The sequence below is a fragment of the Pongo pygmaeus genome, chromosome 10 (assembly GCF_028885625.2).
Source record: "Pongo pygmaeus isolate AG05252 chromosome 10, NHGRI_mPonPyg2-v2.0_pri, whole genome shotgun sequence".
Taxonomy (NCBI): Eukaryota; Metazoa; Chordata; class Mammalia; order Primates; family Hominidae; genus Pongo; species Pongo pygmaeus.
The window spans coordinates 6725889-6743820 of NC_072383.2; the positions used below are offsets into that span (position 1 = coordinate 6725889).

Genomic DNA, 17932 nt, shown 5'->3' on the forward strand with positions numbered 1-17932 from the left:
CCTGTCTCTACAAAAAATACAAAAATTGTCAGGTGTGGTGGTGTGCGCCTGTTGTCCCACTTACTACTTGGGGAGGCTGAGGTAGGAGAATCACCTGAGTCTTCAGAGGTTGAGGCTGCAGTGAGCTGAGATCTCACCACTGTGCTCCAGCCTGGGTGACAAAGTGAGACCCTGTCTCAAAAAAATAAATAAATAAAATAAATTAATAAAATAGAGACCAGGCACTGTGGCTCATTCCTGGAATTCCAGCACTTTGGGAGGCCAAGGAGGGTGGATCTCGAGGCCAGGAGTTTGAGACCAGCCTGGCCAAAATGGGGAAACTCGGCTGGCGCGGTGGCTCATGCCTGTAATCCCAGCACTTTGGGAGGCTGAGGCGGGCAGATCACGAGGTCAGGAGATCGAGACCATCCTGGCTAACATGGTGAAACCCCATCTCTACTAAAAATACAAAAAATTAGCCGGGCGTGGTGGCATGTGCCTGTAGTCCCAGCTACTCGGGAGGCTGAGGCAGGAGAATCGCTTGAACTCAGGAGACGGAGGTTGCAGTGAGCCAAGATCATGCCACTGCACTCCAGCCTGCATGACAGAGTGAGACTCCATCTCAAAAAAAAAAAAAAAGGGTGAAACCCAGTCTCTACTAAAAATACAAAAATTATGCCTGGTCTCAGCACAGTGCAATCTCTGCCTCCTGGGTTCAAGTGATTCTCCTGCCACAACCTCCCAAGTAGCTAGGATTATAGGCACATGCCACCACATCTGGCTAATTTTTGTATTTTTAGTAGAGACGGGGTTTTAACATGTTGGCCAGACTGGCCTCGAACTCCAGACCTCAGGTGATCCACCCACCTCAACCTCCCAGAGTGCTGGGATTACAGGTGTGAGCCACCGCACCCAGCCTATTTATTTTTTTGAGACGGAGTCTCACGATCGCCCAGGCTGGAATGCAGTGGTGCGATCTCAGCTCACTGCAATCTCTGCCTCCCAGGTTCAAGCGATTCTCCTGACTCACCCTCTCGAGTAGCTGGGATTACAGGCACCTATGACCACACCCAGCTAATTTTTGTATTTTTGGCCGAGACAGGGTTTCGCCATGTTGGCCAGGCTAGTCTTGAACTCCTGACCTCAGGTGATCCACCTCCCTTGGCCTCCCAAAGTGTTGGGATTACAGGCGTGAGCTACCGGGCCTGGCCTACTTTAAAAAAAAAAAAAAAAAAAAAAGAAATCAGCCTGGGCGCCGTGGCTCACGCCTGTAATCCCACCACTTTGGGAGGCCAAGGCAGGCAGATCATGAGGTCAAGAGATGGAGACCATCCTGGCCAACATGGTGAAACTCCATCTCTACTAAAAATACAAAAATTAGCTGTGCATGGTGGCATGTGCCTGTAGTCCCAGCTACTTGTGAGACTGAGGCAGGAGAATCACTTGAACCCAGGAGGCGGAGACTGCAGTGAGCGGAGATCATGCCACTGCACTCCAGCCTGGCGACAGAGTCAGACTTCGCCTCAAAGGAAAAAAAAAGAAGTCAAGCTAATGTATAGTATAGCAGTATACATGTATAGCACAAATACATCATTTATTGGAAATTAAGTGAAAGATGTTTTATCGGGAAAAGATGCATGATTTACAAAGTTTTGGAGACCCCCTGGTCTGAGGCCCACCCTCCAGCACCTCTGTCTTTCCCAAGTTGAGAACTTACGGGTTCTCGGACAGAGGCACCACTCTGGTTTCATGTCGTGTCCTAATTCTGGCATGCCATCCTCTCACATCGCATCCAACCCAGAGGATGCAAAAAGAATGCTCAGCATGTTTACTAAAACAGTGTCTTTACAATAAACACAGCAGGCCAACATGTATAGCTTTTATTTACCTACCCAAGTTCCTTTTACATGTGAGTTATCTGCATGCCACTGTGCCCCTCTCCCATTCACAAGGCCAGGATGAATCCTCTCGGCACAGAGGAAGGGGTGCCCCTGCAACTAGGGCCAGAGCCTAGATGACCTGGTGGATCCCCCACCATGAAAAAAGCAGGAAGGGAATGGAGAAGAAAAGTGTTGATCACACCTAGCCCTCACCACAGGAGGAGGGGGAATGAAGAGGTCTGGGGGACTGCCCCCATGCTATGCCCCAGTCCTTAAATACAAAGCAAGGGGAATGAAAAGGACCCTCCCTCTGAAATACAGCACCAACCTCAGCATGGAGGCAAAAGGACAGTGGGCAAGACCACGTCCCTCCGAAGGGAGAGGGCTGAAGGAGAGCACATACCGTTAGTGGCTGCGGCACCCCTCCCTACCAGGGTTTGATGCAGCCTCAGCACCGGGAGTGGGGAGAGGGGAGGAGAAGGGATGACAGCACTGTGCCATCCACTCCTCCCTGAACCCCTGGCCCCAGCACAGGCATTCCTCTGCCCACTAGCCCAAGTCAGGGGATGTGGAAGAAACTGTGTTGGAATCCAAGGCCCTTATCTATTTCTTCTTCCGTTCTTGGGAGCAGCGTGGGCAAAACCTGAAACAGAGAAGGGGAGAGAAAAGTGAGTGAAAGGGAGAATGCCCTCGACCACTCAACTTAGGGACCCTCCAAATCCTGCCACTTACCATTTCCCCCGAGGCTTGGTTGTCAGCCCCACACAGGCAAAATGGAACCACTCAATGGAACACTGGAAGAGGAAGAAAGAAGTAGTCAGGGGCCAGGAAGGGCCAGAGGAAGGAGAGAAAGCCCCTCCAGATTCCTTAGGAACATCCTGTCCTTTACTCCATCCTTTTGGAGAATTCTTGGAAGTCTCAAGGCCAACCAGTTCCCACCATCTTCCTTCTATTCTTTTTTTCTTTTTGAGACAGAGTCTCACTCTGTTGCCCAGGCTGGAATGCAATGACATGATCTCAGCTCACTGCAACCCCCGCCTCCTGAGTTCAAGCCATTCTCCTGCCTCAGCCTCCCGAGCAGCTGAGATTACAGGCACACGCTACCATGCCTGGCTAATTTTTGTATATTTTAGTGGAGACGGGGTTTCACCGTGTTGGCCAGGCCAGTCTCGAACTCCTGATCTCAAGTGATCCGCTCACTTTGGCCTCCCAAAGTGCTGGGATTACAGGCGTGAGCCACAGCGCCTGGCTTTCAGGCTTTTTTTTTTTTTTTTGAGACAGAGTCTTGCTCTTGTCGCCCAGGTTGGAGTGCAGTGGTGTGATCTCAGCTCACTGCAACCTCTGCCTCCCAGGTTCAAGCAATTCTCCTGCCTCTTGCCTCAGCCTCCCGAGTAGCTGGGAGGACAGTCGTGTGCCACTATGCTCAGCTGATTTTTGTACTTTTGGTAGAGAAGGGGTTACACTATGTTGGCCAGGCCGGTCTCGAATTCCTGACCTCACGTGATCTGCCCGCCTCAGCCTCCCAAAGCGCTGGGATTTCAGGCAAGAGCTACTACGTCCAGCCCATCTTTCTTCTATTCTGAAGTCCCAGTACTCAACTGTGGGATTTTCCCTCTTGTACCCACTCCCTTCGTGCCCCTCACAACCCCCCATCCTGAGGCAAAATGTTTCTCACATCAGGGTTGTCACAGCCAATCATCTCTCCATAGGAGACCTGGTGACAAAGGCAATAGGTGGGTTCGTTGGGATCCACAGGCATATCCAACACATCAGAGGGGTGGACACTGCCAAAGGTCACTGAGGGCATCCCATACTCAGGACTTCTGCATGCCAAGAGGAAGAGAAAGTGTCATCTGCAGGAAGGGAAGCTAAAGCCTGAGGCTTTCAGAGGTGGCAGGAGATCCTGGTAGGGCAAATGATTTGTGGCTTCTCCAGCAGATACCAAAATGATAAGAAGAGTTCTTGGCGCAGAGATATAGAAAGTGGCAGGGGGCGGTGCAGGCTGGGATGGGGCACCGGCAGAGAAGAGGATGTCATCCGGCAAAGGGCTCCCTGATACACTCACGTGCGCACGAGCTTTAACTTCTTCTGGGCAGTCTTGGGGGCTTCTTCATCCGAGTTTTTCCCTTTGGAACGAGCACGAGCAGCTTTCTTCTCCTTCTGAGTCCGGCCTTCTAGGGAAGAGGGAGAAAGCCAGAAGGCAGGGAGACAGAAAGATGGGTTAAGTCCTCTTCTCTCCCCCTCTTTCCAACCTGGTGCCAAACTTCCCACCAGATGAAGAGCTGACTTCTCCCTTTCCATCCTCGCCCCACCTCTCACAGCCCCGCCCCCCTCCTCACTCTTTTTGCCTTTGCTGGAAGAGCTGTCATAGTCACTTGACTCAATCTGTTTCTCCTTGAGATCAGCCTCAAAACGGGCCAGGTCTGTGTCCAGCCGCCGAATGTGTTTGTCCACCTGGGTGGAAAGGAAGGAGAAAGGAGAGGTACAAAACTATCTCCAATGAAAGAAAATAGGTTAAGGCAGAGTTTATGGATCTCACAGACCCCAAACAGATCCCAACACAGTTGAAGGAGGGGTCTAAGACCCTGAGGATTAGATGGGAGGTAGGTGGGGAGCCATGAACAGGGCCATACCATCTCATAGGTCTGCATGGCAAGCTGCACCTTGTCGTCACCAAATTCCTTGCACTTGCCATAGGCTTCCTGGATCTGTTTGAGAAGGGCCAATTTTTCCTCGGAGCTCAGGCTGCGGGCGCTACTCATATACTCAGTGGCCAACTTGTCAATTTCAGCCTTCAGGTCTACAACAGAGACAGAGGCCTGGTCACAGTGGCCCCTGAGTGGCTAGGTGAAACACATTTCTTCCTTTTGTTCTTTGGACCTTTTCCATTGACTAGCATAACCTTCCAACTAAAAAGTACTGAATGTTCAGAGGTACTGTGCCATGCACTCAAGTAATGGAACATACTGACAATATTTGCTTTAAAGATCCGTTCAAGGTGCTGAAAACATTGCTATCATAGTTGGAATTTAAATGATTGAAACACAGCAAGGGATCCTTTGCACACTACATTAATATGAAGTATATTTTTGTAGATGTTTGAAGATACTTCTTTGAAGGGCTTGCTGCTTCTTGAATTTTGTCTCAAAAGCCATTGTTTCCTTCTCAAAAACATCCCACAGCAGTTGTCTGCCGCAAATCAGGCTGAGTCATATGCTGTTGCTGGTTTCCAAGTCTGTACATCAATATCATACATTTCAAAATTATTAGTATTTTTTCTTTTTGACACAGGGTCTCACTTTGTCGCCCAGGCTGGAGTGCAGTGGCACAATCACGGCTTACTGCAGCCTCAACTTCCTGAGCTCTGGTGATCCTCCCATCTCAGGCACCACCACGCCTGGCTAATTTTTTCTATTTTTTTGTAGAGACAGGGTTTTTCCACGTTACCCAGGCTGGTCTCGAACTCCTGGGTCAAGCAATCTGCCTGCCTCAGCCTCCCAAAGTGCTGGGATTATAGGGGGTGAGCTACCATGCCTGGCCTAATCTATTTATTTTTAGAGGCAGGCGCAGGTTCTCTCTTATGTTTGTTGCCTAGGCTGGCCTCCAACTCCTGTCCTCAAGTGATTCTATGTTTTCACCTCCTGAGTAGTTGAGTATATCACACAATTTAAAATTAGACCTTACTCCAACATCCATGTAACAATTCTGCTTATCTTACTGCCCACTCTATTTTTTTTTTTTTTTTTTTTAAGACAGGTTCTCACTCTATTGCCCAGGTTGGGTGCAGTGCAGTGGCATGATCATGGATCACACTGCAGCCTCAACCTCTGAGCTCAAATGATCTCCCATCTCAGCCTCTGGAGTAGCTGGGACCACAGGCACATGCCACTACACCCTGATAATTTTTAAAAAAAAATTATTTCTAGAGATGAGGTTTCACTATATTGCCCAGGCTGGTCTTGAACTCCTGGTCAAATGATCCACCTACTTCAGCCTCCCAAAGTGTTGGGATTCCAGGTGTGAGCCACTGCAGCCAGGCTGCCCACCCTATTTGGCTCATCATTACTTCTTTCATTTTCCATCACTTTTTTTTTTCCTGTTTGTCCATCCTAGATATTGCTCCAAACACGTTTTTTTGTTTTGAGACGGAGTCACGCTCTGTTGCCCAGGCTGGAGTGCAGTGGCACAATCTTGGCTCACCTCAACCTCTGCCTCCTGGGTTCAAGGGATTCTCGTGCCTCAGTCTCCCAAGTAGCTGGGACTACAGGTGTGCGCCACCACATCTGGCTAACTTTTGCATTTTTAATAGAGATGTGGTTTCACCATGTTGGCCAGGCTGGTCTCAAAGTTCTGATCTCAAGTGATCTGCCCGCCTCGGCCTCCCAAAGTACTGGGATTACAGACATGAGCCACGGCACCCGGTCTCCCAGATGTTTTGTTTTATTTTATTTTTTTATTTTTTGAGACCGAGTCTCACTGTGTTGCCCAGACTGGAGTGCAGTGGTGTGATTTCAGCTCACTGCAAACTCCACCTCCCAGGTTCAAGCAATCCTCCTGCATCAGCCTCCTGAGTAGCCGGGATTACTGGCATGCGCCACCACACCCGACTAATTTTTGTATTTTTAGTAGAGACAGGGTTTCACCATATGGGCCAGGCTGATCTCAAACTCCTGATCGCAGGAGACTCACCCGCCTCTGCCTCCCAAAGTGCTGGGATTACAGGCATGAGCCACCACACCCGGCCCCAAATGTTTTAATATTGGAAGAATGGTAATGTCCCAGGACACTGAGACTACAGATGTTTACTAATATTTGGAGGGGCTCATAAATATGTCAGTAGTAAGAGACAAGTCCGACTCTAACATAGTGCAGCAACAGATAACCAGGAGGATCTGTGAATACACTGTTTATACTCCACTTCATTCCAGGCTCTTGGAAGAAGCTGAAAAAGCATATAGTTCCATAATCTCCAACTGGTCTTTCCATGCATGAACTCAAGAGTTAGAACTGTGTTACAAAAAAAGCAATCTGGTTTCTCACCATTCGGCAGGCAGTTCTCAGGGAACTACGTCCAGGGTTTTCGATGATGTTCACCTTTTCATGTGTAAACCCAGAGTAACTTAAGACACAGCTTCATGTATCTCAAAACCAGTTTGTTACATCCTTGAACATGGCTACATAGAATGAAGACAAGACTACAGATCCTTCAGTGGGTATGGGAACAGCTCCAACAGACATCTTTGAAGAAACCAAGTGAATGCCCCAATGCAGCCAAATTTGCTCAATGTTCCAGGCTGGAGATGGTATCTAATGCTTCTGTAAGTGTGAATGGTGTAGAGATCCTGTTGTCAATTACTGCTTTTTTTTCTTTCCTCTTTCTTTTTTCTTTCTCTTTTTAAGGACTTCTCATATAGCAAACCTCCCATCTACCAACATATGTTGCAGTCTAAAGTCACACTGGGAATTTGTGACAGTAACATTAACAATGAGAGAAGTAGAAACATTCTAGTCATCCTATAAATATATCAAACATGGAGGGCAGAAATGACTCCAGTTGACTTTCTTTAATTCTTTTTTTTTTTTGAGACAGAGTCTTGCTCTGTTGCCTAGGCTGGAGTGCAGTGACATGTGGCATGATTTGGGCTCACTACAACCTCCACCTCCCAGGTTCAAACGATTCTCATGTCTCAGCCTCCCAAGTAGCTGGGATTACTGGTGCATGCCACCACACCTGGCTAGTTTTTGTATTTTTAGTAGAGATGGGGTTTCACCATGTGGCCAGGCTGATCTCAAACTCCTGGCCTCAAGTTATCTGCCCGCCTAGGCCTCCCAAAGTGCTGGGATTACAGGTGTGAGCCAGCCTGGCTAATTATTCTCGAGGAAGACATAAAGAACACAGCATCTTTGAATTCTTGAGGCATTTTCACAATACTCTATTTGTTATGAAAAAGCTGATACAGAAATGAGGATCATTACCCTGTTTTAAGAATTCCAAGAACATAAAAAAGGAGAGAGAAAAGCCACAGTTCTCCAGATCATACCAGATGATATGGTAACACCAAGTAGAAAAATAAATGATTACACACACTCATTATATACAAAAACTTTTTACTCTATACGTACCCTCTGTTCTTTGGTCTAGGTCCCTCATGAGCTGAAAGTTTCTCTGTAATTCAAAGGGAAGGTTTTCAATACCTAGGGAAGAGAGAGAAACAATCACAGGACTGACTATGCACAGGCCTTACAGCTCCTTTTAAAGTGCAGTTCAGGCCGGACATGGTGGCTCACGCCTGCAATCCCAGCACTTTGGGAAGCCAAGGGGGTAGATCACTCAAGGCCAGGAGTTCAAGACCAGCCTGGCCAACATGGCGAGACCCCCATCTCTATTAAAAATATGAAAATTAGCCCGGTGTGATGGTGTGCATCTCTAATCCCAGCTGCTTGGGAGGCTGAGGCCTGAGAATCACTTGAATCCAGGAGGGAGAGGTTGCAGTGAGCCTTGATCGAGCCACTGCACTCCAGCCTGGGCAATACAGCAAGACCCTGTCTCAAAAACAAACAAACGGCCAGGCATGGTGGCTCACACCTGTAATCCCAGCACTTTGGGAGGCCGAGGAGAGCAGATCACGAGGTCAGGAGATCGAGACCATCCTGGCTAACATGGTGAAACCCCGTCTCTACTAAAAATACAAAAAAATTAGCCAGGTATGGTGGCGGGCGCCTGTAGTCCCAGCTACTCAGGAGGCTGAGGCAGGAGAATTGCGTGAACCTGGGAGGCAGAGCTTGCAGTGAGCCGAGATTGCACCACTGCACTCCAGCCTGGGCGACAGAGTGACTCCATCTCAAAAAGAAAAAAAAAAACAAACAAAAAATAAAGAGCAGCTCAGTTTTCCTTCCTCTGAACCTCTGGATTTATCTGTGACAGGATTTATCAGTTCTCTCATGACAGGCCATGCTTAACTCTTTCTCTACAAAACCTTTCCATTTCTGCATGGCTATCCCACCCTTTTCGCCTTCAGTGACCTTCCTTTACAAATAAGCTCTTCCCGTCAGGTGTGGCGGCTCAAGCCTGTAATCCCAGCACTTTGGGAAGCTGAGACAGGTGGATCACGAGGTCAGGAGTTCGAGACCAACCTGGCCAACATAGCGAAAGCCTGTTTCTACTAAAAATATAAAAATTAGCCAGGCGTGGTGGCACGTACCTGTAATCCCAGCTATTCAGGAGGCTGAGGCAGGAGAATCACTTGAACCCGGGAGGCAGAGGTTGCAGTGAGCCAAGATTGCACCACTGCATTCCAGCATGGTGAGAGAGCGAGACTCTGTCTCCAAAAAAAAAAAAAAAAAAGCTCTTCCCTTTCCTTTCTTTTCCTTTTTTTGTTTTTTGAGACGGAGTCTGTCTTGCTCTGTTGCCCAGGCTGGAGTGCAGTGGCATGATCTTGGCTCACTGCAGCCTCCACCTCCTGGGTTCAAGTGATTCTCCTGCCTCAGCCTCTGGAGTAGCTGGGACCACAGGCGTGCGCCACCACACCCGACTAATTTTTGTATTTTTAGTAGACACATGGTTTCAGCATTTTGGCCAGACTGGTCTTGAACTCCTGGCCTCAGGTGATCCACCCGCCTTGATCTCCCAAAGTGCTGGGATTACTGGTATGAGCCACTAAGCCCGGCCCTTTTCTTTTATTTTCTATCTCTGCCTCCAAGCTCTTTGTCCTCAAATTACAAATAGTCTCCTGGTATCCTCTATTATACACATGACACTTCCAATCTACTTCCATATAGTAGCCAGAATGTCCTTTTTAAAAAATGCAAACCTGGCCAGGCATGGTGGCTCATGCCTGTAATCCCAGCACTTTGGGAGGCCCAGGTGGGCGGATCAGCTGAGCTGAGGAGTTCAAGACCAGCCTGGGCAACATGGTGAAACTCTGTCTCTATCAAAAATACAAAAACTTAGCCGGGTTTGCTGCACACGCCTGTAATCCCAGCTACTTGGGAGGCTGGGGCACAAAAATCCCTTAAACCTGGGAGGTGGAGGTTTTAGTGAGCCGAGATCACGCCAATGCACTCCAGCCTGGATGAGAGAGCAAGACACTGACTCAAAAAAACAAAAACAAAAAAAACCACAAAAATAAAAAATGCAAACCTAATCAAGTCACTCTCCAGCTTATAACCTTCTGGTAACTTCCTATTGCTCTGAAGATGTTCTGCGCTTTCTGGCCCTCGCTTACCTCACACCAGCCTTAACTCGTGTCAGTCTCCCTTTGTGCTCTGCTCCGCCCATACTGGCCTCCTCTCACTGCCTCAAACTGGCCTGTGCTCCTCCTGCCATTTGGCTTTCCACATGCTGTTCTCTCTAGTTGGAATGCACTGCTTGCTTTTCCTCATCCCATCCACCCCATCCCTCCTGACCTATTAAATTCCTGTTCGTTCTTCCAAAGTTCAGCTCAAACTCAACTTTCCCAGACTCTGTTAACTGCCCTAGATCTATGTCAAGATATTCTATCCACCTTTTTAAAACACTTATCCAACTGTAATTAAATAAATGTGTAATTAGTTGGCTGGGTGCGGTGGCCCACGCCTGTAATCCAGCACTCTGGAAGGCAGATGGATCACTCAAGGCCAGGAGTTCAAGACCAGCCTTGGCAACCTGTCAAAACTCCATCTCTACTAAAAATACAAAAATTAGGGCCAGGCACAGTGGCTCACGCCTGTAATCCTAGCACTTTGGGAGGCCGAGGCAGTGGCTCACTTGAAGCCAGGAGTTCAAGACCAGCCTGGCCAACATGGTGAAATCTGTAATCCCAGATACTTGGGAGGCTGAGGCACAAGAATTGCTTAAATCCGGGAGGTGGAGGTTGCAGTGAGCTGAGATCGCACCACTGCACTCCAGCCTGGGTGACAGAGTGCGACTCCATCTCAAAAACAAAAAACAAAAATTAGGCCAGGCGCGGCGGCTCACGCCTGTAATCCCAGCATTTTGGGAGGCCGAGGAGAGCAGATCACAAGGTCAGGAGATCGAGACCATCCTGGCTAACATGGTGAAATCCCGTCTCTACTAAAAATACAAAAAAATTAGCTGGCCGTGGTGGCAGGCGTCTGTAGTCCCAGCTACTCGGAAGGCTGAGGCAGGAGAATGGCGTGCATCCAGGAGGTGGAGCTTTCAGTGAGCCGAGATCGCTCCACTGCACTCCAGCCTGGGCAACAGAGCAAGACTCCGTCTCCAAAAAAAAAAAAAAAAAAATTAGATGGGCATGGCGGCCCATGGCTGTAGTTCTAGCTACTCAGAAGACTGAGGCAGGACAATTGCTTGAACCAGGGAGGTGGAGGTTGCAGCCTGGGCAAAAGAGCAAGACCGTTTCAAAAAACAAAAAAATAAAAAAATAATAATGTGTAATTAGTTATTTGGTATCTGTCTCCCCAGGCTGAACATGGCTATCATATTCTCTCCTGTTTCCCTAGTGTTTAGAATTATGACTTGCAAAGAGCAGGTACTCAGTAAATACTTGAATAAATGCATGAATATTTGTCACCCCAGTACAAGAAAAATCTCTTCCCAAGACTCCACCTAAAACTTTAAAAATGCCTCTACTGGCTGGGCACAGTGGCTCACACCTGTAATCCCAGGATTCTGGGAGGCCAAGGCAGGTAGATCGCTTGATCTCAGGAGTTTGAGACCAGCCTGGGCAACGTGGCCAGATCCTGTCTCTATAAAAATTAAATATACATATTAAAAATAAAAGGCCTGGCCCGGTGGCTCATGCCTGTAATCCCAGCACTCTGGGAGGCCAGGGTGGGTGGATCACCTGAGGTCGGGAGTTCGAGACCAGCCTGGCCAACACAGTGAAACCCCGTCTCTACTAAAAATACAAAAATTAGCTGGGTATGGTGGTGGGCACCGTAATCATAGCTACTCAAGAGGCTGAGGCAGGAGAATCACTTGAACCTGGGAGGCACAGATTGCAGTGGGCCAAGATCGCACCATTGCGCTCCAGCCTGGGCGACAGAGTGAGACTGTCTCAAAAACAAACAAACTGAAAAATTAAAATAAAATAAATTAAAAAAATAAAATGCCTCTACTGTTTAAACCTACAACTTCAGGTCTGCTACCACCAGTTCACAAGATTGAGTCACTGGTGATTTACCAAATCTAATGGTGTTATTAAGCCTATCCTAAAAAATATCTCTGCAGCAGTTAGCATGATCTTTTCTCCGCTGAGTAACTTTCTTTTCTTTTCTTTTGAGGTGCAGTGTCGCTCTTGTCGCCCACGCTGGAGTGCAATGGCGCAATCTCGGATTAAAGGGATTCTTGTGCCTCAGCCTCCCAAGTAGCTGGGATTACAGGCGTCTGCCACCAGGCCCAGCTAATTTTTGGATTTTTAGTAGAGACGGGGTTTCACCATGTTAGCCAGTCTGGTCTTGGAACTCCTGAGCTCAGGCGATCCACCCATCTCAGCCTCCCAAAGTGCTAGGATTATAGGTGTGAGCCACCGCTCCCAGCCTTTTTGTTTTTGTTTTTGGTTTTTTTTTTGAGGCGGAGTCTCAGTCTGTTGCCCAGGCTGGAGTGCAGTGGTGTGATCTCAGCCCACTGCAACCTCCACTTCCCAGGTTCAAGTGATTCTCCTGCCTTAGCCTCCTGAGTAGCTGGGACTACAGGGGCACACCACCACACCTGGCCATTTTTTTTATTTTTAGTAGAGACAGGGTTTCACCATGTTAGCCAGGCTGGTCTCGATCTCCTGACCTCATGATCAGCCCGCCTCAGCCTCCCAAAGTGCTGGAATTATAGGCATGAGCCACCGCACCTGGCCACCAGCCTTTTTTTTTTTTTTTTTTTTTTTGAGAGGGACACGGAGTCTCTCTCTGTCGCCCAGGCTGGAGTGCAGTGGTATGTATGATCTTAGCTCACTGGAATCTTCACCTCCTGGGTTCAAGTGATTCTCCTGACTCAGCCTCCCAAGTAGCTGGGATTATAGTCACATGCCACCATGCCCAGCTAATTTTTTTTTTTTTTTTAAGTAGAGACTGGGCTTCACCATGTTGGACAGGCTGGTCTCAAACTCCTGACCTCAAGTGACCTGCCCGCCTTGGCCTCCCAAAGTGCTGGGATTACAGGCATGAGCTACTGTGCCCAGCCTGTCTACCTCACTTTCTAAGCAGGAAGAAGCCACCTTAGATTCTTCCTTCTCTCTCAACCACTCAGTCATTCAGTCAGTCCTTTCATATTTAACTCCTAAATACTTCTGTAACTCCCTAAAATCAAGTTCTTATCTCTGTCCTGGAATGTTATCACTAATTGATCTCTGTTATCAACAATATCATGCTCCAATTTACCATAAATTAGTCATTTTCCTCTATAAAAATCATACTCTACTTTAAAATGCAAACTTCTTCGTTTGGCTTAAAAGACCTTGTCCAATCTAGCCTCAGCCTCTTTCTCCAGTCTCGTTTTTCAATTTCTTACCTTAGATTCATAAATATCAAATACGCTGACCTCTGAGTCATAAATATCAAACACCCTTCTTGACCTTGCCACAAACCCATCACAGTACCTTCAAGGATGCTTTCCCCAACCTGGAATTCCTTTTTTCTCTCCTCACTGGCAAATAACCTTCAAGACCCTATTCAAACATCACCTCCGCTGTAAAGCTTTTCCTACATCCCCAGGTAATTACCCCCCTTTTCTCCAGTGTTGCCTACCAAGTGTCCTTTTTAATGTATTTCCATTATTTCACTTGTCACAGTGTTTTATAATTATTTGCAGAATCTGTTTCCTACTAGATCGTGAGCTTCTTGAGGGCAGGAGCCTTGTCTTACTCATTTTTCTATCTCTAGTGCCTGCCATTATGTCTGACCCATAGCAGGACCTCAATAAATATTTGTTGAATAAATGACTCCGGGCCCTAAAACAAATGTAAGCGCATAGAGCGATAGGCTTTGTGCAGGGGTGGTTTACATAAATGGCATAAACACCAGATTTTCATTTGATGGGAATTAGATCTTTACTCCATGAAGAGAAGCGTTCTAGTTCATCATCTGACAATGGTCACTCACCACCACCACTCTCAACCCCAAGAGAAGCCACTTTTGAGGAAGAATGGAGTGGAGGTCTTTACCGCTGCTCCAAATAGCAGCGGGTGATAACGATTCTGAACGACTACGGGGAAAAAAAAATCTACCCTGAGGCTGGAGACCCTGGAGAATGGGGGCAGCAACTATCTTCCCGGCCAAGCACACCAGCCCTTCAAGACACGTCTCTAACCCCCACACCGCACCCCTCCCTCGTCTACACCCAACAGCGGGGCCTCGATCCTGCTGCCCCACCCCCTCTTTTCCGCACCCTCCAATATTTCCTGCCACAGAACCCCTTCATAATTGTGACCTTCTCGTCACTGGGACTTAAGGGCTACAGATCCTCTCATCCCTGATCCCCGCACCACTCTGCAGCCCCGACCCCCACCTCCAGCCTGCTCTTACTGTCCAGATAATGTTCCAAATACATCCCCGCAGCCATCTCGAAGCAAAACAAAGCAACTTCCGATCCGCCCCGGAAGTGACTGTAACGCGACAGGGGCCGAAGCCATTTTGGGGCTAAAGCCTTCCGCCCTTAAAAGGAGAACTTCCGCCCTTAAAGGAGAACTTCCGCCCTTACTATAGTACCGCCGGTACACATCCGCCCGACGCTGAAACTTTTCCTTTTGCATGGTAGCCACGACCGCCCATAGTGAGGCGGCTGTAGCCCGCTTCCGCCCTTACAGAGAACCCAGGACGCGACCGAGACAGGTATGACGTCACTGGAGGGCGCCATTTTGCATTCTCTAGCAAACTTTTTTCCCTCCAAAACGGGAATGTATGGTAATCCGTACAGGGGTAACTGTTCCCTTTAGGCTCATATTGCGTAAACATCCCTTCTCAGCAACTGGAAGATCCAACTTTTTTTCCCTCTTTTGCAGAATGACTTTTTTCAAGCCAGTTAGTTTCTTAAGGAAGTTGGGGAAGAGTATCAGGCCTTGAGACATTTAAACCATCTGCATTTCTTTTCACTCACACAAACACCATCTCCCCCAGCATTATTTTTTTAACTTGAGAAAGATTATCAACTTTCTACTTATAAATACAAAGAATGACTCACAATAAAGCTATAATTCTGCACATCTTTTGTCAGAGCTCCTGTACGTTACACTAGAATACACTTTCACATATAAAATATGACTTCCTGCCTTGCCCTCTTGCTACTTTTTTTTTTTTGAGACTAAATTTTCACTCTTATTGCCCAGGCTGGAGTGCAATGGCGTGATCATGGCTCACTGCAACCTCCACCTCCCGGGTTCAAGTGATTCTCCTGTCTCAGCCTCCCGTGTAGCTGGGATTACAGGTCTGCACCATCACGCCCGGCTAATTTTGTATTTTTAGTAGGGACGGGGTTTCTCCATTTGGTGAGGCTGGTCTCGAACTCCCGACCTCAGGTGATCTGCCCACCTCAGCCTCTCAAAGTGGTGGGATTACAGGCGTGAACCACTGTGCCTGGCCCCTCTTGCTACTCTCTAAGGGGGAAATCTCATGTTTTTGTTTTCCTTTTGTTTATATGTCACGTTAGCATCATAATTCTGAAGGGATTGAAGGATGGAGCAGTATCACTACTGGGCTAGCTGGCTAGTTAGTTGCTAGCGATCACTCTAGTCAGCTATGGTAGAGTGATTTCTATGGTTTTCATCAGAATGGAAAGCAGTCAAGGGCATGAGAGGCTGCCAACACACTGCCAACACAAAGGCCATAACCTAATAGTGGTGTTAGTAAGATAGTATCTTAGAGATAGCTGCCACCCTCACACCTTTCATACCCTCACACATCCTTCATAAGAATTATCAATGTCTTACGGCAAGTTTTTAAAGAGACAGACTTTCAGCTATATAATTTCTACCAAATATGTGAAGAAAAGGAAGTTCCAACCTAGGGCGGATTGGAAGTTGCTTTGTTTTGCTTTGAGATGGATGCGGGGATGTATTTGAAACATTATCTGGACAGTAAGAGCAGACTGGAGGAGGGGGTCAGGAGCTGTAGAGTGGTGGGGGTATCAGAGCTGAGAGGATCTGTAGCCTGTAAACCCTAGGTTTACTAGTGTGCGGGTAGTAAGATACAGCAATAGAATCCGGGACACTGTGCTCTAATTACAAAAGTCATGCTTTTTGGTAACTTGATCTCTGTGCCTGTTTTACTATACAATGAGAATACTACCTACCTCAGGGTTGTTGCAATAAATGAGTGTGAGTGTATCCATAAAGAGTAGATTCTAGTTCTAATACTGGTGATGAAGTTAGGGCCATTAGGGCCTTTTCAAGAGTTGGTGAGAGTGGGAGGAAAGAGCAGTAAATATTCAGGGAGCTAAGAAACACTGGCATATTGGGTCATATGTGATACATTCATTGGTATTACACAACATATTGAGACACCATCTTAGGTGCCCACACAGGATATCTAGCACTAAATTAAGTGGGCTTTATTTATCCCAGCCCAACTAGGTAACAAGTACTATTGGCCAGCAGCCCCAGAGAACCACCAGTTCTCAGGATGTGGGAGCTTGGTCACAAGTTTCACAACTTTTTCGGTGCTTAAAGCAAGGTTTTTGTTTTTTTTTTTCCAGACAGAATCCCGCTCTGTGGTCCAGGCTGGAGTGCAGTGGTGCAATCCCAGCTCACTGCAACCTCCGCCTCCCAGGTTCAAGTCATTCTTCTGCCTCAGCCTGTAGCTGGGACTACAGGCGCGTGCCACCACACCTGGCTCATTTTTCTATTTTTATTTTTTTGAGACAGTCTCACTGTCGCCCAGGCTGGAGTGCCATGGCACGACCTTGGCTCACTGCAACCTCTGCCTCCTGGGTTCAAAAGATCCTCCTGCCTCAGCCTCTTGAGTAGCTGGGATCGCAGGCACCCACCACTATGCCCAGCTTATTTTTTGTATTTTCAGTAGAGACGGGGTTTCACCATACTGGCCAGGCTGGTCTCAAGCTCCTGACCTCGTGATTCACCTGTCTCGGCCTCCCAAAGTGCTCGGATTACAGGCGTGAGCCACCGCGCACGACCATCAATTTTTGTATTTTTAGTAGAGATGGGGTTTCGCCACATTGGCCAGGCTGGTCTTGAACTCCTGACCTCAAGTGGTCTGCCTGCCTCGCCCTCCCAAAATGTTGGGATTACAGGCGTGAGCCACCGCACCCAGCCTTAAAGCAAGGTTCTTAATTCTCAAAAAAGGTATCTTCAGAGTTATCTAGCCCAATCCCTTCACTAACAGTTGAAGAAGCACCCTGGCCAACACTGGTTGATGGTAGGCAAAGGACTGAAGTCCGGGTTTCATGACCACATTCTACTCCATAGTACTACAGCTCTCCTGCATAATCAATCTTGCACCCCTTAACCGGTTATGATTTCCACAAGGTAATAAACATACATACGTATACACACTGCCAACTGCAAGCCCCTCTTCCACAGACTCAGGCAGGACTGTAGTTTCAAGAGGCTTCCATTTTTCTTCCATAGGAAGCTTAGCTGTTTTGTTAACACATAACCAAAGCCCTGCTCTCACATATTTAGGCAATGCAATCCCCATGACAGAATGTGTATGCAGAAGTCCTCATAAACCAGGATTTCACTGGAGACATCATGAAACTGTACCCTTCCATGACTGGAGAATTGTACAAATGGGGCATCATCACACAAGCACTTGTTCATCACACACTCTGGTATAAATCCTCAGTACTGTTCTTGGACATCTCCCCAAATACCTTTTCCGCATGCTTGCTCACATCAGTAGCTCCACTGCCTCTGATCCTTTTACATGAATTTATTTCTATACAATGTTCTAAAAACACCCCTTGGTTTGTACAGAAGTTTTTTTCTTTTTTTCTTCATTTTTAAATTGCTTTATAACAACTGGTTTCCTGATTTTTTTTTTTTTCAATTTCCTTTCCTCTGAAATCTGCCATGATTTAAAAAAAAAGAAAAAAAAAGACAAAAAGAAAAATGCTGTGGCTAGAGGACAGGGGTGGAGAGAGGGAAAAAAAGGACAAAAATAAACATCAAATA

General features: G+C 47.4%; 1 protein-coding gene across 6 annotated transcripts; it reads right to left on the bottom strand.

The window, feature by feature from the left end:
- Positions 1 to 1845: 1845 nt before the first annotated feature.
- On the bottom strand, positions 1846 to 14408 carry ING4 (inhibitor of growth family member 4). Of its 6 annotated transcripts, none has more exons than XM_054444422.2 (8): positions 14331 to 14408; positions 7983 to 8054; positions 4493 to 4659; positions 4208 to 4313; positions 3925 to 4030; positions 3535 to 3682; positions 2592 to 2653; positions 1846 to 2502 (listed from the first exon to the last, which is right to left on the bottom strand). In XM_054444422.2, the coding sequence occupies exons 1-8, from the start codon at positions 14365 to 14367 to the stop codon at positions 2463 to 2465; spliced, it is 738 nt and encodes a 245-aa protein (XP_054300397.1). In that variant the 5' UTR covers positions 14368 to 14408; the 3' UTR covers positions 1846 to 2462. The 6 variants fall into 6 exon arrangements, with proteins under 6 accessions (XP_054300397.1, XP_054300396.1, XP_054300395.1 ...); XM_054444421.2 differs by having other exon boundaries at positions 3925 to 4033; XM_054444420.2 differs by having other exon boundaries at positions 4199 to 4313.
- Positions 14409 to 17932: the final 3524 nt, after the last annotated feature.

Coding starts and splice junctions, on each gene's coding strand:
- ING4 (XM_054444419.2), bottom strand. CDS start 14,367: ATGGCTGCGGGGATGTATTTGGAACATTATCTGGACA. Junction 4,314..4,492: donor CCATGCAGACCTATGAGATG/GTATGGCCCTGT, acceptor CTTTCCACCCAG/GTGGACAAACACATTCGGCG. Junction 2,654..3,534: donor TTGGCTGTGACAACCCTGAT/GTGAGAAACATT, acceptor TTCCTCTTCCAG/TGTTCCATTGAGTGGTTCCA.